General features: G+C 38.4%; 2 protein-coding genes across 2 annotated transcripts in view; both read right to left on the reverse strand.

The window, feature by feature from the left end:
* Positions 1-204: 204 nt before the first annotated feature.
* On the reverse strand, positions 205-7,727 carry zgc:110410 (uncharacterized protein LOC553618 homolog). The gene is made up of 11 exons (XM_053327230.1): positions 7,715-7,727; positions 6,658-6,802; positions 6,113-6,263; positions 5,635-5,713; positions 5,157-5,210; positions 4,764-4,854; positions 4,559-4,596; positions 3,836-3,923; positions 2,120-2,209; positions 1,382-1,429; positions 205-768 (listed from the first exon to the last, which is right to left on the reverse strand). The coding sequence occupies exons 2-11, from the start codon at positions 6,760-6,762 to the stop codon at positions 616-618; spliced, it is 897 nt and encodes a 298-aa protein (XP_053183205.1). The 5' UTR covers positions 6,763-6,802; positions 7,715-7,727; the 3' UTR covers positions 205-615.
* Positions 7,728-23,665: 15,938 nt separating this feature from the next.
* The window catches only part of LOC128367032 (CUB and sushi domain-containing protein 3-like), a 213,590-nt gene continuing 213,324 nt past the window's right edge, over positions 23,666-23,931 (reverse strand). The window contains exon 70 of the mRNA XM_053327824.1: positions 23,666-23,825. Within this exon, the coding sequence (XP_053183799.1) occupies positions 23,666-23,825 (160 nt within the window). The remainder of the gene's footprint in view (positions 23,826-23,931) is intronic.

Raw genomic sequence — 23,931 nt, forward strand, 5'->3', positions numbered from 1 at the left:
ATTTTCTATTGTAAAGCAACTAATTCTTGAAATGCTATTTGCACTTTCATAGTCTATACTTGATACATTCCCTCTTTATATGAAAAATGTTTGATGTGTGATGCCAATAAACTGCGTTGAGTTTTAATGAATATGGCTCAAATCAGTGCTGTTATTTCCATTGAGTTATCCACAGTGTGAAAAAGAAAAGACTGAAAACAACAATCAAGTTAAAGCAACATATTAACACAAATATTATTACAGACATGAGTCATGAGTTTTAGATGGAAATACACACTAATGCAGAATAAAAACCTATTGATAAGTTTTAAAGATTACATAAATAAACATTCAGCACACAGCGTATTACAGTGCATACCATTATTTACATTAACCTTGATTTGTGACAAATACAGAGATGTTAAGAAAAAGAGCTGTATCTTGCATACATCACAGACACCCCTTCCTATTTAAATGTGGTAGCAGCTGTCTGGAGGACTAATAAAGGGTTGTGACTCTTAATTCAATATCCGTCTAGATGCATGTTGTACAATTTGACATTCAAACAGCTGTAAGGTTTTAGTGCATAGTGAGTTTCAGTGTTGCTTTTGGGAGGTCTGTCATAGAGGCTCAGTGTCAGCGACTTAGGCCAATGATCTTCAGCAGGAAGAGGAACAGGAGGACAACGTCCAAATAGAGATTTAGAGCAGCAAACACATACTCCTCAGGAGAGAGTTGATTCTTCCTGTGTTTGCCACCGAGGATAAGCTGGGTATCAAACACCAAGTACTGCAGAGAGACAGAAAAAGATGAGATGCTTCAACACTACCAACGCTGACGTCTGATGACAGACTGTTTGTGTGACAGGAGAGACACGGTGCCGGTTACAGGGATCAGTTAGACAGAAAACATGGGCAGTATCTCTTGTCTTTGAGAGAGGGGACTGTGCAGATAAACATGCCATATAAGTAATTGTGCAGTCAATGTTGTGCAGCTGAAAATAAGTTGTGACTTGCTCCTGACAGCCTGTTTCAGCTCTGTGTGCACTCGCAGTTTGTCCCACCAGCTGACGAGATAGGTCACAACATTTACTGTTAATGCCAAAGGCACGCAGAGAAGTAGCTGTGAAAATGAAGCCTGCTGCTGTTAAGCAGTGCATAATTGAAATTAAAGGGCACAAGGACATCATAGTCTCTCTCTTTACACTAACTACTGTGACAGACACTGGAGGTAGGCTATATGGCCCTGGGATCAAATCTTACATCACATACATACCCACTTGACATTAAGCCCTTTTTGATGATGATTTCTTTGATTTAAAAGGGTCTTTTTTAGTGTGTTCCCCACTCAACGTGTGATACCAGGAAACCAGATTCTGTCACCAAAGTTTGAGTGTGCTTACCAAAGAAAACAGCAAGGTTCCCAGGCAGGCATATGTGATGTATAGATACTGTTAAAAGAATCAGACACAGAATCAGCAGAGGCATTCAGCAACACTAAATGTGTAACTTTATACTGATTTGTGAAGACACAGATGGGAATGATATGTAATCTCTATTCAAAAACTTCTGTTTTACAAGTCAGAATAACATGGTCTGCTATTTTTCTTAGCAAAATGATGTACTACATGCTTGTATCAGCCACAATTAATCAGCCTCACATTTGACTCAGTAGCTGAAAAAAGTGTGCATATCATTCTCCTTTCTTCTATTCTAGCTGTGCTAGATGGCAAATATGATGGTAAAAACCAATAAAAGGTAGACATAATGTGCATTAAGAGAACTGTGTGTGTGTGTGTGTGTGTTTGTTCCAGTTCATTTGTCTCATGTAAAAATAGCAAATGCTTCTTTCTGTAAATACACTGCTTGAGGCTAATATACTAACAGCTGTCACAGTAAACAGCAGTGTGCATTTAAATGTGTCAATCTGAGATCAGTGCAACTCCTGCGAGGTTTGTGAATGCGCAGTTTCCTCCTTCTTTTTTACAGTCTGCTCAGCACACAGGCCAGTGGCAGTACATCCTGAAGATGAAAGCTTTGAGACTGTATGCACCGTTTTCCTCTAACTTAGCACTGCTGCAATTCATTTCAACACATTCTCAGTGCAAACACGGGTTTAAACACATAAGCTCCTTATTTACCTGTGATCGAAGGATGGCACAGAGCATTCCAAACGAAATGAGGGTCCAGCCAAACGCCCACAGGCATCCACTTGCTGTGGTGAAGTCCCACTGTTGCCAGAAAGGGGGGGGGGGACACTGAATGTGACAAGCCTCTCAAACAGAAAGCTGTTAGACGGAACATCTCTCATTTACACTCATCATTGCCATAAAAGCCAGGGCACTCAAGGTCGTCTGCATTGCAGCTGTGCTGCGAGGTGCCACACATTAGTGAATGATGAAGACATATTGCAGCACAAATAAAGAAAATATTAACGATTCTGGATATAATGATCCTGGATAACTAGACAACAAGATGCTATGCAGACACAGAGGAGGGGAGGTGGTCTTTTTGGCCCATGTGCCCTTTTCAGAAGGAGATAGCAGTTCCTACATTAGAATCTCTATCACTGATCACCTGAGAAGCTATGAGCCAAACATGAAAGACAATGATATTTTTATATTATATTATCACAGTGACAAAGACAAAAGCCACGCAGCTTCTACTGCAGAGCTGGCATCGTAAAGACACAGAAAAACTAAACCACCAATAATCCAAGACCATAACAGTTTTTATAGCAGAGTGATTGGTCTCTACCACAAATACTTTTTATTTGTATAACAGCATAAGACTCTATTTGTTGGGTATTTATACGTTCTGCATATGTCTTCCTTCTACATATGTATAACTAGGAGACAATTTAGGACTAGATATACTGTCAGTATAATCGTTAGACACCTGCTTTCTTGTTTTATCCAGAGCAGGAGAAATCAATGTCTGTAGCTCTTTCAGATTCAATGAATGGCAACATGCATGAAATGCCAAACTGTATTTAGAAGCAATTAAGAGGAACTCTAAGTAGTATCTGAATTCAGCCCACATCTATCTCACTTGTCTAATTTCTTACCCCACTGACTGTATGATTACTTTTGTTTTGAATATGAGTCATTTATTAAAGCAGCACAGCAAGCTATCAATGGAGAGTTCTCAAAAGGTCTCTTCACTTATGCTGCATGACTCGCATATAATAAAATACATCACAGCTTGTAATGAGACTTTAAAAATGATCAATATGAATATTTTGTCATTTTAGATTAGGTTCTTGGTAAGAGTTCAGTCATTTGTATTTCCTTTTTTTAAGTGTAAGTGCATACTACTGCACAAACCTCACCAGAAATTACCTTTGCAATATTAAAATAGATCTCTATGGAGGAGCATCAAGTCTCCTAGTGTGTTACTGAAAGCTCTCTTTTAAAGATTCATTTCATAGCGTGTTTGCTATATTAGCTAATTCACAGTGAAAGGAGAATAGGGGAATAGGCTGGTCTCAAGATGTTGCAGTTTTAAAGTAAGAGTGTCAGCCAGCACCAGAGCAGCCTAGATGTTTAACTGTGTCCCAACATTGAAAATGAGGAATTAACTTGATTGACAAACAGACTGATCTCAGCACTAATCATAGTTTTGCCTGGACAGCAAATCCATCAGTGTTTTAAACCTCTGCTGGTGTCTGCATAGCAAACACTGCATGAGGAAACCTGGCTAGTCGCTCAGCTTAACACTTCTCCTTTGACTACACAGGAAACACGGCTCAGTGTACGGACATTTACCACTGACTGCATAGCAAAGTCACTGCAGTTGATGAAATTTCACTTTTGGCTGCACTGCAAACTGAGCCCAGAATGTCTGACAGATCTTACCTTTGACTGCATAGCAAATAGACTCAAGGCAAAAGACACGAATGCTGTTGCCCCGATGGCCCACAGTACAGCTTCGGCATCAAAGTACCTGCAGACACAAATATCAAACAGATATGCAGTAGCAGTGGCACCCCGTAGTATCATGTCTAACGAGTCAGCAGGCAGAGTTGATACATGAACAGTGGGGTTCTGTTCAGTCCAGAAAGGGAAGCATTATTTTCTTATGAGAAATGTGGTATTTTTTCTTTCATTTAATAATCTGTATTATGTGTCTCTACTACAGTGATAGCAGAGACCCTCACAGGATGTGCATTGCATAATGTATTGTCTATGTTCATTTCACATCAGCCTCAGTTATGGCAATATCCTATAAATATGATAATTTGAATGTATTATAGATATCCAGGCTTCAGCTGATGCCTTTTCTGTCAGAGTGACAAGCTGCTAAAAACCAATATGTCACAGATGGAAAAGGTAACTTGTGTTTACAGAAGCACTGGTACAGAAAAAATGGCTTTTGAACCATTTTCAGCTTGGAAAAACCTGGAAAGATTGATTCCATATGCTTTTTAATTTGGTAAACCAGCAGTGATAACATCTTATCAGGTTTGATGGCTTCATTGCTGGCATCAAACACGCCACCAGATATAGATCAAATAAGGTTATTATTGTGTAAATGAGTTAGCATCAGGTGGGGATTCATCCTGGGAAACAAATACTCACACCGATACAGATCCAAGCATCAGACCCTCTACAATAGTCTGAGTGAAAGAGAGAGAGAGAGAGAGAGAGAGAGAGAGGGAGGGAGAGACAAATAGAAGGTAAACACATGACACTTTAAAAAAAAACAACAACAGTGAATGCAGTGAAATAGAGCAGGTGTATTGGGGGTTTAATTTGATGCCTGGCTGGTACTGCTTCTACTCACAAACAGGCCCAGGGCAATGAAATTGAGGGGGACTCGACGACGGAGGTTGTCACAGCAGGACAAGGCCACGATGAACACAGTCACCGCCGCCCTATTTCACAGAGAATATAGAGTGTATCGTAAATAGCAAATAAACAGGCTATAAACAGAGAAAGGCACTGCGTTCGATGTGTGAATTCACTGAGTGTATTATTTATGCACAGTGCAGCTGGCAGTTTCTTGGATTGGGATTCAGAGAGGGGTGACAGCTTCTGATTTACTCCAATGGATTTTCATGAGCGACATTTTCATTTAGGTAACTTACCAAAAGGAGATTTGTCGGCGGTCAAACTGGTGAAAACAAGAAAGTGTGAAGTGTCTAGACAATATAAGTGAATGTTGTAGATAGCTTACATGGTGGTGTAGGTGAACCAGTAGCTGGCCCGCGTCCATTGGGAGAGAGCGTCCCTGTTTTGCAGTAAGAAAAAAGGAAGAGAGAGAGAAGCAACTGTTTAATAGAGGCACCATTTATTTCATAGAGGCAGCAGAACGATTTTATTAAATATTAAAAGAGCACAGAGCATTGTGCACATGGGAGCTCGATACAATTTATGAAATGAAATGACTGTGGTAGCATTCTACCACATCCATTATACAAAATATAAAGCTCAAACATATAGCAAAAAAATGATGTAGCAGAGATGCTTTTTTGTTCTCTACCATCTTGGTTCACCTCACATATTTATGGTGATTGAGTGTAGGGACTACTTTAGCTTCTCTGTGATGTGGAGTGCTCTTACAGGCTGCCAGACTACACTAAAGGTGGATAGATGGATAACTGATATGGATTCATCTCTTTTGGAAAGAATTTACTTCTGTAATGGCACCTCACCAGTAAAGAAAAGCGCAGATGATCCCGACTGTCACAAGCAGCTGAATCATCAAGGTCAAGTAGACTTTCCTTATGAACCCTGTTCAGAAAGTAAGACAGAGAGAGTTTTACAATACAGGTAGAAAGGTAGACAGTCAGGGCAAAAGAAAAAAAATCAGTCTGGCTGCCAAACAGTGAGGCAGCCATGCAAGCATGGTTGTTTATGCTGCGCAACATTTCTAAATTGTTCAGCATTCACCCAGCCCACATTTCATCCTGTCATTTAAAATGATTTGTGTTGTGTGGGAGGGGAATAGCTGAGGCAGAGTGCAGGGGAGATCAGGCAACAATTTTCAATTTCAAATCAATTTCAAGAAAACCATGCTAAGCAACCGAGGCAAATAATGTTTATTCTTGTTCAACTCTGACCAGTCAAAGAAAAACAGAAGTATATCATATCGTTCACATTTATTTCTCCCACCATCCATTCCTCCCTTACCTCTTCGTATGGCAGGATCACTGAACACGCTGTACTCTTCTTCAACACTGTATTCAGGTGGAGCTTGATTAAACTGCTGGTTTTGGTCAGGATGGACCATGTTATCATCGGTGCCAGAGGGAGACACCACCGCAATGTTCCCCTGTCCCACCTGGTTCATACAAAACCATCAGCATCACAGGTAGTTCAAACAGGCTATTCACTTTTACTACTTATTAATAAACACATAAAACAATGTGAAGACATGATTAGCCCTGACAGTGTGCCAGCCTTAGCCCCCTGTGCTCTTCCATTACTTCCCTTTTTGAGTTGAATTAAAAAGAAACATTAATCATCCACATGTGATCAAAACATCAAACCAAGCTTATTTGAGGATGGTTTTATGATGATCCCATGATTAAAGACTGTTAGTGGTTTTGGCTCATGCTATGCCAATAGTCAGACACAATCTAAACAAACTGTGAATAGAAAAAATAAAGCCCGGTGTTTGCTCACTTCCTTGTTTCTTCTTTGTCCTGTGAAGCTGTTGAAAATGTTCTACCAACCTGATAGTGCATTCCCGTATAACGCGTCTTTTCATGGGCCTGAGGGTCATAGGGTTGGTGGTCGGATCTATATCCACCATTATCTCTGCCATGAGCCTGGTCCATTCCACCAAAAGTTACGTTTTAGATTGTCTGAGGCACAAAACTAAGAAGGAAGAAGTGTGAGACACAGTAAGTTTATAGGTCTGTTACACAAAAGTGTCCCTTTGAACGGCCTTGATCAATAATGTCTAATTGATAATGAGGTCAATGTCAGTGTGGAACAAATAAAATGTAATTAATGAATGACACATCACACACCCACACACACATGCACACACTCCCAGAGCCATCCATGATTAACACAACTATAGCCTTAAGCCCCCATTTAATAGAGCTGTATGTACATTTAACAACCACAAAGTTTGTGGTTAATTGATCTCAAAGGAAATTCAGTTGTCATCAAGAAGGACAGATATTAAATCCTTTTTTATAGTGAAGACATGAGAAAAAGAGGTTATCTTTAACATCTCTGGTTTTATGTTAATCATTAAAGACATGAAGTCATAATTACACACACAATTACCAATTCTGTAAGATGTAAAACTGCAGTAAAGCAAACTAAATGTAGATAAAAAGCAGTATTACTGAGCCAACACAACATTAATTTATTAGCATTGCATAAGTGCACCCAAAATAATCTACACTTCCTGTAATGTCAGTGGCCTATGCACTCATTTCGTCTAATACCACATATTGACGCCTATTCCTCGATTTAACTGCCCCAAATTAAAAAAATCAATCTCCCAAACTAAAACATGAGATGGATAGAACAAATAGAAAACATATCTTATCAATCTCAAATAGCTGAGGACGTGAAATGGACTTTGTTTTTGTTCGCTTGTATTGCACAAAAGGCTTAAACATCACTTCTGAGGTATGATGAATGAAATACTTCCAAAAGTACCCCTCGTGTTTTTCAATCTTACAAAAAAAGTCATCAATTGTTGTTTAACTGTCTGTTAGGGTCTGTTGGTATCAATGAATTGAAGCTCGAATCCATTATAATGTGTCTTACCTCTGCTGTGACAGCCGGGAATCTGCTTGGCGGCTCTTCCTGTTCCGTCCAGGGGCAAAGTCTACCTGCTATCAGTCCGTTCCCACAGACACAGGACTTTAGCTCTAAAGGGGAAATGATGTTTCCTTCATTAGACTCAATGAGCTATTCAGATGAAGTTATTAAAATGTAATTAAACCAAGCATGCTGCTACTTTGTCAGATCAAATCAGGCCTGTAGAATAAGTTCATATTTCTGCTTTCACATACTTCAAAATATACTTTTTTAAATTTCAGTTTCCAGTAAAAATAAACTAGACATTAATCTGCTGCATGTGATGACTTCATTCTGTTTTTATCAGAAAGGCAAATACTGCACAGAAGTAATCTTGAGTGTCACATGACCTCCATGGCTCACCTTGATTGCACATTGATAGGAACCTGCCCGTGGAAGGCATCTGGTGAAATGAAAGAATGATGTTCGCCGTGTATCAATCCAAACCTACACAAAGGGATTATGGATATTGAGTCATAGTGTGGAAGAATAGCTCAAGACATACTATATGCTGAAAATACATTAAGTAATGTAGGTCAATACAGTCTTAGTGCTTCTCCATGGAGAATTGCCACTGAAGGGATACAGTCAAGACTTCATCCATGAATGAAAAACTAGTCCAGGATGAATCCATTTTCTGTGTAAAAAAAACAAGGCTCAAGCAAAGTGTAATGTCCACTTCTTAGCCTTGATTTAATTTGATTACACTAAACATTAAGCTTTAATGTGATATTTAAAGTGATTATACTCAATGCTATAACAATAGGCACTTAACGTCTAGATGGTAAAGCCTCTTTTAAAGTCATAGATGAAGAGCCAGAGAGTTCAATACTTCTCTCCTGCTTCATGTATGAACACTCAATAACTGTCTGGGTTTTGATTCAAAAGACAATGAAACTGCAGATGACACAGACAAATTGTTATGGATGACTGTATTGGTAATTAAAGGTATGCTGGTGCTGGAAACAAACCCCAACTACCAGATTCACTGGATCAGGTTTTGTTGTTGGAAAGAGAAATGCTACCAGATGACAGTTTTTAGTCCAACTATTTCTCAACAGCATACAGAAGATATTCATATATCAAGCAAACACTGGGGGGCACTAGTCTCCTGTGCTTCAACTACTAATTGCAGTGATTTGGTTGTGACTCTCCCCCTCCTCATGCTGCCACCAACCCACCCAACCAGCAGCACCAAATCCTCCAGAGAGTTACCTGAAAATGACTGCCTCTTCATTCTAACTATGGGATCAAATCCTTCATTTCTTGTGATTTTTATTATTATTTCAAAGTGTGGCTAAAGAAAAGATAACCTTGTGTAGTTTTTTTTTCATTTTTGAACAGCATTGAAGAATAATCCAAAACAAAAGAACAAAATAAAGAGCATGAGTTTCATGTTTGAAGGGACAGACGGCTTTACTGCCTCATCTACAGATTCCTGCTCTGTTCTCCACTGATTGGTGCGTCAGTCAACATGGGATAGATTTGCACTGTCTGCTCAAATCTGATGAGCTTGCTCTCACCTATTCATGAGATCTCAGTTGGATTTGAATGGGTGGCAACAACAAACAACGTCACATTTGAGCAGGCAGCCGAAATCCAGCCTGTGTTGACACACTAATCAGTGTGGAGCCCAGTGTGAGGCCGCATTTAACACAGATCTGATTGTCTTGGTGCTGTCCAAACAGGAGCAACACATGAGGATGAAGCCACATGGAGCGGAATGTGTGCAGAGCAGAGAGCTGTGTCCAGACCATTATACGCAAGATGGATGGAGCGAGGAAAAAGAAGAGTATAAGAACGAGAATGATAGATGGATAGATAGATAGGTAGATAGATAGATAGATAGATAGATAGATAGATAGATAGATAGATAGATAGATAGATAGATAGATAGATAGATAGATAGATAGATAGATAGATAGATAGATAGATAGACAAATAGACAGATAGATAGACAGATAGATAGATAGATAGATAGACAGACAGACAGAACATTGGATAGATAGATAGATAGATAGATAGATAGATAGATAGATAGATAGATAGATAGATAGATAGATAGATAGATAGATAGATAGATAGATAGATAGATAGATAGATAGATAGATAGATAGATAAATAGACAGATAGATAGATAGATAGATAGATAGATAGATAGATAGATAGATAGTTAGATAGATAGATAGACAGTCTGTTCTCTGTCTCGATGCAGATTGAGTGCGACAGCTCTGTTTTATAAGGCTGGTATGATGCTCTTTTGGGCTTTTGGGACTGAGGATCACAGAAGGGAGTGTTCTAGTGTCACTAGAGAAGGAGATGCAAGCATCATGTGAGCCTCTCTTCCCACTGAATGCAGTCGTGAATTACTGCTGTCTGGCCATTGTGGCCGTAGAAGGATTTATTTGGAGAATTGAAATGGTGGATTCTGTTGCCTCAGAGAGCCACAGTGCAGGTCTGGAGGCTTGAGTTGCTAGATGCCTCTTCATTTCTAATTTACAACCCTCCTAAAGCTGCTAACATAGAATTTCAGCAGGATCTATGGCTGATGGGAGAGTTCCACAATGGCTTGTACGACACTGTAGGACTGCATGTGTTACTGTAAATAATGAGACAGGCTGCACTGTGCTCCATTTATTAATATCAGCTAGTCCGGCTGTGTCAAGAAAGGAATATTATGTCAGTAAAATTAACAACCCTAACACAGCAGTTTGACTTACTCCGAGGGCCAAGTCGGCATTGCATTGGTTTTCACATTGACTTGCATTATCTTGTTTGGAAAATGAATCCCATACAAAAGGCACAGCTGGAGTCAAACTAACTCAATGGATATAATTAAGTGAATAAATGACTGTTATCCATAGTTGATTTAATATATTACCACTGTAGCAGAGAGCACAAAACTGCAGATGAATTTATCTTTATTAGTGTCAGGGTTTACATTAGCTGTGTCTACAATGAGCACTCCATTACTGAATTATAAATAATCTCCAAGAAACTTCTGTCTAAACATATGCAACACGAAGCTTAATTGATTATCATCAACTGTGCTTCAGACATACCTCAACTATTGTATGGTTATTGAAATAGTCCAGGATAATGAAGTTATTTTCATCTGTGGCACTGCAACAATTTGTCTTCAAAATAATCATATTAAGGGGGAATGAAGAAGTAAATACTCTTATGTCACATCTGATAAAAATAAATAAACTCACAGATTCAGTTTTAAATAATGCAATTACAGCACATGGATCAAAATGTGCAAGCTTAAAGTGTGAAGACTAAAACAATTTTTAAGTGTAAATTGTTCATGGAGGGACTCAGTTAAACATCATATTTCTATTCAGATCTTGTATAATAATCTACTCCATGATCAAATGTAATCAGGAGAACACAATAATGAAGACACAAAAATAACAATATCACAACATCCTCCTCTCCTGCAGTGTGAAAATGCAGGTTCATCCTGTCTTTTTAACTACAGGTTGACTCATGTTTACTTTTAAAAAGACTTCATCATATTACCTTTTTATTATACTTCAAGTTAAGCCATCACACTATTGTGTAACTTTCACCAGCAAGGCCGAAATATATAACATCAGCGCTGATAATGAAAGCTATTACTGCATTATCCCTCCACATTGTGAGCTTGTAAATAGCACTCACATTTCCACAATAATCAGACAGTGAAGTCACCAAATTGAATTCTGAAGTGTTTCAAGTTAATCCAGTCTGACACATACATGGCCTGAAACAGTTTTTAAGCATTGCAGACGTCTAGTGTCTAATTTATTTCAGATTATTTAACCATAATGTATGACTTGTTTAGCTGTAAAAAAGGTATGTTACAATGGCAGCGTTAACAAACTGAATTTATATGACACATCCTGTTAAAAAGCATAGTCGGTACAGACAAAAAATGTCTGTACCGACTATGCTTCTCTGCCTAAACAAGCATAAGATCAATATTGTTTCACTAGGAAAGCTTAGCCATTTACTTAGTCCTAATACTCTGATCTGATCATGGCAGATGGATCTGAACACATTCTGACTGCTCACTTTTCTAACAATGCTAGGGTACTGAATTTGGGATGTTGGGGCTGATTCAGAGTGGAGTGGAGTGTCATGAAGCCACAAAAAAGATTGAGAAAAAGTTTCTTCAAACCATGGCAGAGTCTGACAGGCTGGGTACATGCTGCCAGGTCAAATATAGGCTGGAGCTGTACCAAATCCCACAGGGTTGAGAGCAAGTGTCATCATGGAAAAGTCTCTTTCTCCTTATGTGTTCCTGCTGCAGATATGCCTAATAATGCTGAGATGTATGTGGCAAGCACATCACAAAAACATGAGTGTAAGAAAGAGGGCATGAACTCCTATTAATCTGAAAAATACTTCCCGTAACATAGGATAAGTTGCCAATGTAGTTACAAATGTTTGCACATTTAACTATAATCTGATATAATTTATATAGAAGCAGAAAAAGAAGGTCTTCTACCATATGAAAAGACATATCAATGTAAGGATGACATGTAGGATGATAGAGAGACACAGCAGGAGTAAAGTCACTGTGAACTACTGTAAAGAAAATGAAGCAGTAGTAAAAGACAGTAGGCAGTCCAAAGACAGATGGATGTCTCATCTGTGAAGTGGCCGTTCAGCCATTTGCTGTCAGATGCTTCCTGTCAAAAAGTGGCCAGAAAAGATTTGAGTTTGGGTCTTTCCTTGCCTGACAGAATGTATTCAAACAAAGAAAATGGATTTCACATAAGCCATGACAACCAGAGAACAATAACTGACAGTGGCATTTCACTGCTGTTACTGCTCTGATGGGAGGAACCACTGCTGCCACCATCCAGTGGTCAAATGCCAGCCTGCTTCTTTCTTGGCTTTGTGATGCTTGGCTTTGGTTAATAATTTCAAATATGGAGGTTAGATCATTTATTCATTTCATTTTATATGGGGATGCAGAGGAAAAATCCTCGACCAGTTTTGGGTTTTGCATTTAAACAACACTTACTAACACACAAGTAAACAATCTCGATTGCTCAATTTGAGCCAACATTTTCTAATGATCAAAGTGATGATGCCAAACATTGCAGCATCCTTACTCTGGGCATTGGCCAAGCACTTTATTTTTACACCTTGCCACTGCACTCAAAGTTCTGCTAATTTGAATCTAACCCTGACTGCCAGTAACTACTATCATGTCATATTAAAGCTGACTGAGACGCTTAAACATAGAATAACCCTTTAATGATCCAGAGATACTGTTTATATTAGTCCAGTTTAGAAATAAGTGTACATCATTTTTCTTTATAACATAAAAATGAGCAGAACATAATGTGACATATCAGTGTTGATTGTTGAAATGTAATCCTGGTGTTGGCAATAGAGGAACAGTCAATGGGTCATGAAAAGAACATTAGTGTTGAGCAATTTTCATGGAAATCTGTTTTTAAGTAACTGTGCCATAAACCACAATGTCGTTATGGTTAGTAGCAGGGGAATTTTGAATGGTATCCCCAAACCAGAGGTTTTCACAGTGGGAGGTGAGCCTCCCCAGGGGGGGTCCAAACAGTTTCAAGGGAGGCTCACTGACTGTAAATGAAAAAAAAGGACCTAGCTTTGTCTGAGGGGAGGCCTGCAGCCTTAGACTTTGAAAGCCCTACACCAGAAAAATATTAGGTGGCTTAAAATCATCCTCTTGAGACAATGAATATCCACAGTAAACTCCATGGCAACCTGCCCAGCAGTTGTCAGACTAATAGAGAGGCGGACAGATGAGGAGAACAACAGACCAACCTTACCTAGTGCTGGAAGCACTGCAATACTTCTTATTCCTTGTAATTCTCCTTCTAATCCAGAATTTTGACTTTTGACTGCTCTTGACTGCCTGAGGAAAGTAATGTGTCTCACAAAAGCAGTGCTGTATATGTTTTTGCAGCACCCTAAAAACTGATGGAAGGAACCTCAGGTATTTTAATATACAGCAGGGTTTTTTAGATTTCATGTGTAGCAGCCATGGCCTGTGTACTGTTCTTTGTTTTGATTTAAGGGCAGCAACAAGACAGAGAAGACAGGCAGGATAAAGGACAATGTTGGTCTGCAGCAGAGCAGAGAACTTTAGATATAGTTTTTTTTTTTTTTTACCAACAGCTATGTGCCAACTGTGAGTGAACAAAAGCAGAACACCTGCAGAGCCTGAGTGAAAAATCCTGGCAGGTATTTTAGATTTCTGTTTTTGGAACTATTATGTTTTTCCTTTTATGTACAAGACCCTACCTCCAGGGTGACACAGAGGATGAAACGATGCACATTAAATGGCCCCTTATTAGTTATAGTATGAGAACAGCTACAAAATACACATGTTGAAGTCAACACATTCTTGTCTGCATCTGTAAAGCGATTGCTGGAAAGTGTACAGTTCTTACAGCACACATGCACACACACTTGGTTTCTTCATTTTTTCATTGTGTTTTTAGCAAAAATTTTACATATGCACTGACAAAGGCATTATTTTACTATAAATTCTATTTATATTGTAATATATATCATTTCATACATGCTGCACTATGCAACTCTCTCACCATTTCATTAAGTCTTCAGCAGGTACAGTGATCCCATTTCTACGCATCAACTAAAGGTTTCACTATATTAGAACTTAGCAGCTAAAAGAGCTGTGTGAATACTGAGTAGGTGTGACTTTAAAAAGCTTAAGTAACCTTGCATCATGATGTTTCAATTATGCAAATCAATAATGATAAAGCACAGAGACAGTGGTACAAAGCTCAGGAATGAGAACTGAGTCCGGGAAATTTTGTGGTTAGTTTTGTGCCAAATGATTACAAGCAGGGAATGGACAAACAGGACTAAGATCAGTCATAGGCAATCAAACCATTAGTACGCTTTAAATCCATTAGTTGCGATGGTGCTCTGATCGTGTCTTTTGTGAGTCTGGAGCAGAAAGAGACAAAATTAGGAGCCAAGAAGAATCCATTGTCCTTGTGTGACTGTCATAAGTCAATACTTGGCACCTTTATTTAAATTAGATTGGGAGGAGATCACATGTTCTTACACTGTTACTCTGGTCCGAGGAGAAGATTAAACAAAATTCAGCAAAGAGCCAAATACAAGTCGCAGCAGACTGTAGGGACAGTTTGGGTCATTCATCAAACAGTAACTGACATCTGAAGAGAACGGAGCCGCCCCCACACTTCCCACTTTATGCAATTTGTTCCCTACAAGCCACATTATACCCAGCCATGAAGTACAGCATACTGCAAGAATGAAAAATGCTCCAAGTTCAGTTTTACCGCTTGAGTGATTTGAATTAATCTACTTATGGATCAAATTATCCACCAAAAAATTAAAGTAAGCATGAGTCTTTTTGAATTACAGAATGCAGCTTGTCCTGGATTTGAGCATGATGGCATTTAAAACACACATATTCAGTGATCATTGACACCGAAATTGCACTGCAACCCTTAAACAGCTACTCACACACCACTTCAAGTGCCTCTACTTGCACTGCAGCACAGATAGCCTCACAGTTTGTCACCAAACACTGAATGGAACTAATGAAGGAAAAGAAACAAACAAAGAAACTAAACATGTAGATAAAAGTGTGATTATACCTGCCGCTAAGCTGAAACAAATCCCTGCTATGCACAGCACACAGTCTCTCTGTGTTTAACGGACAACATCAGCTGTCGTCTTTGAGAAGGCACTGCAGGCACCGCTGTGCCACAGCAATATCATCAGAGGACCATGTGAATATTCCTCACAGGACAAATGTGCTCAATCATATGCTTAGATAGCATCATATGTGGCACACTTACCCTCCCCTTCATTTTTATTCTGAAATGAGTTCTACTTCCTGCGGAGCACGCATGATAACAAATCCAAAACGTCAGCATGGTGTGATTTATAACCCAGAGGACCGAGAGGTTGTATATCATGTCCAAACATTTCAATGACATGATGAAATGTCACATATTAATTCATGGTTCATAACTGCAGCTTTTTTCCCTGAAAATGTCGGAGTATAAATATTCTGGTCAGGCTGCATAGGCACCGTCACCAACAAGTGGGACCTCATGTCACAGTGACATTATGCAGTTGGCATCTAATATTTAAAGATAGAAGACAATTTCCTGAACCATTTGTGTTCTTTCATATAATAAACAAGACAGACAAAACACTGAAATGACTCACTGGTTTAGTCTATAAGGTAGGTGTGTTTGAAGAAATGTGAAGAGTATTTATGATTCATTTGCTGAGATGTTCCTCATGTCTAAAAAACAATAAAAACTAAACAAAAAACAAAAAAACCCTGCATGTACTATATAAGTATAGCACTGGACACAGCTATAAATCCCAAGCTCCAAGAAATATTTCACACAAAACAAAAATTAATATCTCCCCAGTGTTTCTTGGTTTACCATTTGAACTGCATTCCAATAAAACTGTTGTGCATAAAGCCATTGAGACATGTGTTTGGTTTGTTTGCTACTGTATTAAGAAAAAAAAAGACAGACACAGAGAGAGAACAAAACAAAGGGAGAACAGAAATGCTCTTCAGTTGTTCTGGTCCCCCTGAATAAAATATTACATGTGCTGTTTCAATTATGAAGCCCAATTACTCACTCACAAGCCGGACTGATCAAAAGCAGGCTCCTCTGTTCTGTTGTGGGGTTTCTTTTGTCTGGATTTTCCTGAGGGGAATTTTGGGCAGCGTAGGAGTTTTTTTATGACTGTTGTGATTGAGGCTTTGAGAGCTGATGAAATTACAATAATGCGCTGTGTGTTTTTATAACTGCGTTCATGCCCTTCGTAAGGCTCATCCTCCATATAACAGCGTTCATTAGCAGCTTAAATTTGATGTCTTAAGGATTTGCCTTGTGTGAGAAATCATTTTCTGTTGTGCTTGATGCCATATGTGACAGATGCCATTGACTGGTCAAAAGCATATTTTTCAAAGAACATAAAACACTGTTGTGTGCAACTGCTAATTTCACATCAGGCCGAATGATCTTTGTTCAATGTCAAAAGGCATTAGAGGCTAATTTAAAAGATTTCCACAATTAATTGCTGAAGACAGGGGGGCTATTAAGTTGGACACCCTGTGAGCAATTACATCGAAGTTGTCATGTGTCAAGGAGAACTTCCGTGTTCACACCAGGGGTTGATACAGTACATCAAGGTCAGATGGATCTGGCTCAAGACTGGCTTTTGTAATTCCCCTCATTGGTATTCTCTGATCTGCATGTCAAAGAAGCAGTGGATAAAAAGCTATGAAAAGCTATGATATTTTTCCACCCAGAGCTCTTACAGTGTCGTCCACAGCCTGAATCTTACATAAGCTATTGTTTGAAACATACTGTTAGCATTTGTTATCATCTACTCAAGCATTTAGCCTAGAGCTGTCAAACTCTCCATGTTTAGACATTATTTGTGCCAGAACACCATGTGTATCATCAATATATATACATATGTGGAAATCATGAGATTCCATATCACCATAAAAAAACTACTTCCAAACATATATTCATAATAGTAATTGTTTCTAATGGACATGTACATAGCAAGTTGCATGTTGAGTTTCAATGGTGTACTGATTGTGACATGCACGATGTCTGTTTAATGTAAATATCTTGTATATTTATGTGGGGTGTGCAAGTGTTTAATGTTAATGTGATACTTTGCCTGATGTTCACCTCAATGGTTGCCTAGGCCGTATGCATGTATGTATGTACAGTAAGTCCAAAAGTCTGAAAACACTTTTCCAAAGTGATCTCAGACTTTTGGACCGACTGTATTTTCCTTTTATGTAGTTATTTGTATTTATTTGTACAAGTGTATGCATATAAAGTATAAATATATTGTTGAATACCTACAGTAGGAATACATTGGAGTAGAAAACAAAACAAAACAAACTATAAAACCAATATATATATATATATATATATTGCCAAAAACCATGAGAAGATCATGCTACAGTTATCTGTCTGTTAAATATGAAGTCACAGCTAGCATCTGAAGACAGGGTAAAACAGCTTACCTTATTCTTTCTGAACGAAAAAAAAATCAGCCCACCAACAAACTATACAAAGCACAAATACAAACTTAAGTGTAAAAATTGTGATTTTACAGTTTATTTCTATTATTTCTTGCCTGGGCGCTGTGACTTCGTGGAGTCTACGCTGGTTGCATGGCAACTTCACAGTGACATAAAAAATAGATATAAGAGCATTATTATTTTCTCATCTAGCTGTCAGCAAGAAAGCATATGCTGTTATTTTCCAAAATGTTGAACTACTCCACAGAGGAATAGGTTAGAAAGAATTCTAGCAACACATAACCATGCACCTTTATAGACCATAATATTATTCTAATTATGCATGATATCCAAGCAATCTCAGAGGCTGAACACTGACACTGATTATGATTTCCGATGAAAACTACCAGATAATTAATCATTTTTCAGGAATCTGCTAAATCCCCCCTGTGCAAAGGATCAATAACAGTGATCCTGCTTCCCTAACCCTGACACACACACACACACACACACACACACACACACACACACACCTCTGTCCCCTCAGTTGCTCTCACGATAGATAATGTTGATGGTGCTCATTGACCTCAGTTTAACATCCTTCAATTCCAATCAACTGTAGACTTCCTCAATCTATTGAAGGCTATTTCCCAATGCCCGTGTGACTTAAGTGTGGGTTAAAAATTTATTTTGCTGAAATGGTTATGGAGGAATTTACATTATTCATTCACTTAAAGATTAAAAAGAGTATATTAAACCATATAATTCTTCTCGGTCCTGCTCTCGGAAAGTGTTTCACAGCATATTAAGTTCCAGTCTATTTTCTAAGATATAACCTTTACATGATTTTCATTGTTATGAGCAGTGAAAATGCTGCTACTTCATGCACGAATCATTAGGAGCGTGTGCTCTTAAATGGTTCAAGTTTGGACTTCTTTAGAAAAAAAATGATGCCTAGATGACAATAATTGGTGTAATTAAAAAAAAAAGTGTTGTGATCGACAGAGGCAGTCAGCTGTCTCATTAGCTGGAGAGCTAATATTTGCAGGGTGTTGGTACTAAGATAGCACTGTTTTGGGTATATTGTTGTGTTGTTATGCTGCTGTTGTTTGTTGGCGTTAGTGGGAGAGAGGCAAGGCATTCTGGAGTGTGCAATAATGTCACATCCTTTGTATTTGCTCTGAAGATCTGGCCCGGGTCCTTCACTTTGAAATGAGTCCACATGCTATTATGGACAACTGAGAAGGCCTAAGAAGGTCTCATTTTCTAAGTAAATGATATTTCCTTGGAGTTTGTCTTTCTCTGTAGCTTTCCATCTGTATGAAGAACAGTCCACCACCCTGAGGACTATCTGGCCAATAAGAGCAGTAGTGGTTGAAAATGGCTCATTAGTAAAAGACTGAAATATGCAGTAAAAGAAGAGGCTAGATAGTGAACTGACAATCCAGCATATTAGAGCCACAAGATCCATGAAAGCACACACAACTCATTATGCTACGACATGTTCAAGGGAAGAAAACCAACAACTTTACTGTCTTTTACTTCCCTCTGCAAACACAAGAAACTGTGCTATGTTGGAAAACTCATCCTGTTAGAGGATTCTATTAAAGATGCTCATTCAGATCAATAAAAGTTCCTGTTGTTTTATGCTGGTGAGGAAGCTAGTGGTATGTACAAAACTGCAAGTGCTTCCATCTATCATGCAATGTGTCAATACTGCTGGCTGGCAATGTTGTTGGGTGTGATTTCATGGTACACATTCAGCCCCTTGATGAAAGTGGAGGAACGCCACGGGGTATCTGAACATCAGAGGCAGCCAGGAACATCCCTTCATTGTACCAGCACATGCACCTCTGCAAATTGATTTTCTCCAGCAGGCGCATACCCACGCCACAAGATCACAAATGCTTCCATGAGCAGGACAGTGAAATCAGCTTACTGCACTAACGTGCTCAGTCACCAGATCTCAATTGAGCACTTGTAGGATGACATGGTGCAGGGTGCTTCAGAAGCCTGCTGCAGAACACCATGCATGTTCCTTGGGGGATTCTCTGACACAGAAACCAGAGACCTAATGAAGCTATGCTGCTCTAAGAACAAACAATGGGTCAAGTTAATGTTTAGATGGTACTATTAGTTGCATTACACAGGGCAGAACAAAGAGCCTAAGCATAGTTGACATCTCGGCCTAGCACCAGCTTATATTACATCATCACCCTTTAGGTAAAATCTGCTTGATGAAGCTTGGAAGTAACTTCAATAGAAAATCCTTCTGGCAAATATTTCTAATCCATATACAAATCCCAGGCTTAGACTTGAAAGTATATGCTTAACCTGAGTCTTAAATCAAACAAGTTCCTGGCTTGTTGTTTGATTTTTTATGGGGCTTGTTCATATATATATTTTTTAAATTATTGAGCGTTCTGTCCTGACTGTCACACTGCCTTGCTGATCATCTCTACTGTGATTGCTGCAATTAGTTTAATCTTAGTCCGTTTCATAACGTCCTGACAAACTGTCACCTCCTTCTGTTGCTGAGTCTTTGACAGGTACCCACCTATTTTAACAGTCTGTCACAAAGTGACGGTAGGAGACCTATGATTTATCCCTCTCTATAATTTCAGATCCTCTTCTAATTTGTTTGAGCTTTCAACCTTGAATAAGATCAATTCTGTAAACTCTTCTCAGACTGTAATGTCTGCTTTCCAAAATGAGAGTTTTCATTTACAGATACTTTAGATAATATGTCATGGTACAAATCATAATTGCCATGTTTTATTTCTTTGACGTTATCGTTGTACCTGACATGTACATGCAAAGTAAAGTACATTCAAATGTCAGCCCATTTTGTGCCACAGCTCCTTTTTTAAAGTAAATGTCAGCTATTTGTAACCACTGTTGGTGTCAGAGAGAGGCAGAATAAATGAGACTTAGATCACATCAGCGACAATGAAGGCTCTGAATAGCTAATACTGCAGTTTGACGGCTCTTGAATGTATAGAGATGTGCATGATGGGAAGTAAAATGTTTGTATTTTAAAGATTTAGACTGAATTTCTGCTCACAATAGGTGTTACAGTTAACAAGAGTTATTGGCTACAGTGGATTACGACAGGTGTTCTTTAAAGATCAACAGTGTCCCTTGGACAGAGATAATATCAGTGCTTATTTTGGCTAAACTAAGCAGTGCTCAGCAAGTGGAAATCTCATTAAGAAAAGCTGTAGCGATGCAACAGAGGTAGCAGATTGAATAATAAAACATTTCTGCTCTTTACAAAGTGCGGTGCAAGAACTTCTCTTACATTGCAGTGCTGTAGCAGAGTGAATGGTTTCACTGCTGAGGCTAACCAACGACATCGTACACTGCAGACATCTGAATCAATGAAAGAATAGTGACATTCAAGTTCATTATTTCATATTTTATATATAAATTAAGGATTTATACATTGCTGATAAAGAAAAAATACAAAACATTTTTGATCTTACATGACATTTACATGTGAAATTTTACACAACATATTCAATAACTTACAAATGCTTAATTTGCATAAAAAATAAATCTCTTTACAAAAGTTTTGTCATATGTACATATTTCATATACATGGGTTTTGAATGGGATAACAATTGTGTGGTACATTTAAAAGCATTCTACTCTAGTTTGGAGTCTGACTTGCCGTATACAGTTTTTTACCAGATGCATTTTCAGTCCTCATCCATTAGAAATATGAGCTCGCAAAATATATTACATATTGATAACACAAGACATCTTGCCAAAGAATGCCATCAAGTATCAAAACTGTATAAATGTACAAAATGTAACAGCAATGACAGGAATCAACATAATGGTACAAAGTACTATAGCAGCAATTGCTATACTGGATCACTTTTTGCCATGCACGGGTATGAAACTATGAACTGCTTTTCAAACACACCTCTTCTGAGATAAATCCATTAGAGCTGACATCACTCAGCTAAATCATTGCAAACTGTGCAGATAAATTACACTGATGTACAGGTTCACTAATGCAATTAATGTTATGTCTCCCTTAAAAACATATGCCCATACAGTATTCAAGGCACTGCAATGATGTAGGAATGTGATGGCAGAGTCAAATTGTTTTTTTTTTATTTTAATTTTTAAAACATAGATGGATGGGCCGAGATGATGGTACAATACTAGTGGTGGCTTGTGTTTAAATGTGCAAATTTTTTCATGTATACTGTACATTTGTTGGCAGAAGCTGATGGTTCAGTAAGACTTTTAAATAATCCTTTGTATCAGTGGGTATCAGTAAAATAGGCCAAGGCCTTGTATTCATCAAGTGTCTCAGAGTAGGAGTGAGAGTAGGAGAGAGTTGAGTGTTGAAGAATTTTCTGACTAAGGCACAGTTTCCCAAAAGAATTATAGAACAAACAAACACTGCTCAGATTATGAAAAACTGGAGATGATGTGGAAGTTGCACTTGTTTTGTCTCGGAATTACTCTAAAATAAGGCGGACAACATTTTCATTAACATAAAGACATACAGACCACAATCTCTTTATCCGTCTTCATACTGCCCACTGACTTTACACATCTTTGCACTTTGATTTCCAGGCTTAAATAAACTTCTGGGAAACCCAGCCAGCTGTAGGTACTGTGCACTGTAGGTTTTCTCAACTTATCACTTGATAAAACCTGAAATAATTAAGCAAGGAACTCCTACTTTGAGATGCTTGACATATACAGACTCGAGGCAGGGGTTAATTCACTCCAAATTTGGTTTATTTGGGACACAAACAGCTGAAAAAATAATCGTAATAAAAAATCACCTATGATAAATCTGTTTTTTTAAAAGTATTTCAATAACTTAACAACAGTTAAATAAATGGATGACTGAGTACAGCCCCACATGACAAATACACTGAAAGGTACATTATCACTTGACTAGACTTGTAGACTAGCCAGAAATTTAAATTCTCATATTTAAAGACAAGAACATCTCTGTCAAAAACAAAGTCATTGCACACAACTTGATAATAAATCCTAATAATAACTTTATCTCTTGTGAAGTAAATTGTTTCCAGAGAACCTGCACAGTAATAATAAAAGCCCTAGCATCCCCAATGGCACTCGAAAAAAGTGTACTGCCCTTCAGCAATTAAATGCCTGGCTGTATATTTTCTCAGTGGGAGTTACCATCCAATTAAGAGGTATAATTGACTATATACTGTAACTCTGAAAGGACTACAGCACCTAAGGAGAAGTGGCTCCTTCTTTTTTTTGTACATCTTCATCTCCTCTTACCCCACTGCTTGCAAAATAGACTCTAAAGATTACACCGATCAACTCACAGTTGAGAGGCTCCTCACCTCCATAAAAGAAAATAACCCTCATCAGGATGAATGTGAGACTAAGACAAAAAAACAAAAACAATCTAAGTCTGGGCTGTTTTCTTGAAAAGAAAAAGTTAAATTTTTTTCCATTTGGCATTGTGAAGTAACCCCTCTATATTCATTCTACAGAGCATAAAATACTCTATTTTATCTATATGCCAGAGGCTCTTTTATTCATAAAGCCAACACTCACAGAGTGTAAAGAACACTTCTCTTCACCAAACTACGGGAAGATCTGGAAAGGTGTGAGACCTCGTCCTCCTCCTCCTACTGTCTGTTTAATCTTTAACCTTCTCTTTATGATCAATTGCAACTGTCGTTAAGTGTTGCTGAAACTGTGCTTTGTGTTTCTGAGCAATTCTGTGTCTTTGTTGTATGTCATCAGAAACAGATAAAGTATAAATATGTCTATATATTTTCATGTTAAGCAAACAAGGAGGAGTTGTACTCCCTCCTTCTCCTTCTATCTTTCATACTCAACAGACATCAAACCATGGTGCAGATGGTGTTGAGATTGGGGTCGAAGCGGACGACTTTCCCCTCAGCAGCTTTTGTGTTTGAGTTGTACATGGGATTCTCAAAAGTGGCCTGTCCATTGTTATTCTCATGGACAGCACATCCTGTGTACTGCGCTTTATCTGTTTTCCTAGGGGGGAGAAAAGGAGGTTGCATGTTAGTTGAGAGACAGTACCCCAATTATCTTCCCTCCTTACAAACCACTGACTGTAAATAAAGATGGACGATGCGTCTCC

Source organism: Scomber japonicus, chromosome 10 (genome assembly GCF_027409825.1).
Source record: "Scomber japonicus isolate fScoJap1 chromosome 10, fScoJap1.pri, whole genome shotgun sequence".
Lineage (NCBI taxonomy): Eukaryota > Metazoa > Chordata > Actinopteri > Scombriformes > Scombridae > Scomber > Scomber japonicus.

What these genes read in the sequence shown, in the direction of transcription:
- zgc:110410 (XM_053327230.1), bottom strand. Translation starts at nt 6,762, where the DNA reads ATGGACCAGGCTCATGGCAGAGATAATGGTGGATATAGATCCGACCAC. An exon ending in TGATCCTGCCATACGAAGAG is followed by an intron (nt 5,714 to 6,112) that starts GTAAGGGAGGAA and finishes CTTTCTGAACAG; the next exon opens with GGTTCATAAGGAAAGTCTAC. An exon ending in TATTTGCTATGCAGTCAAAG is followed by an intron (nt 2,210 to 3,835) that starts GTAAGATCTGTC and finishes TTCTGGCAACAG; the next exon opens with TGGGACTTCACCACAGCAAG.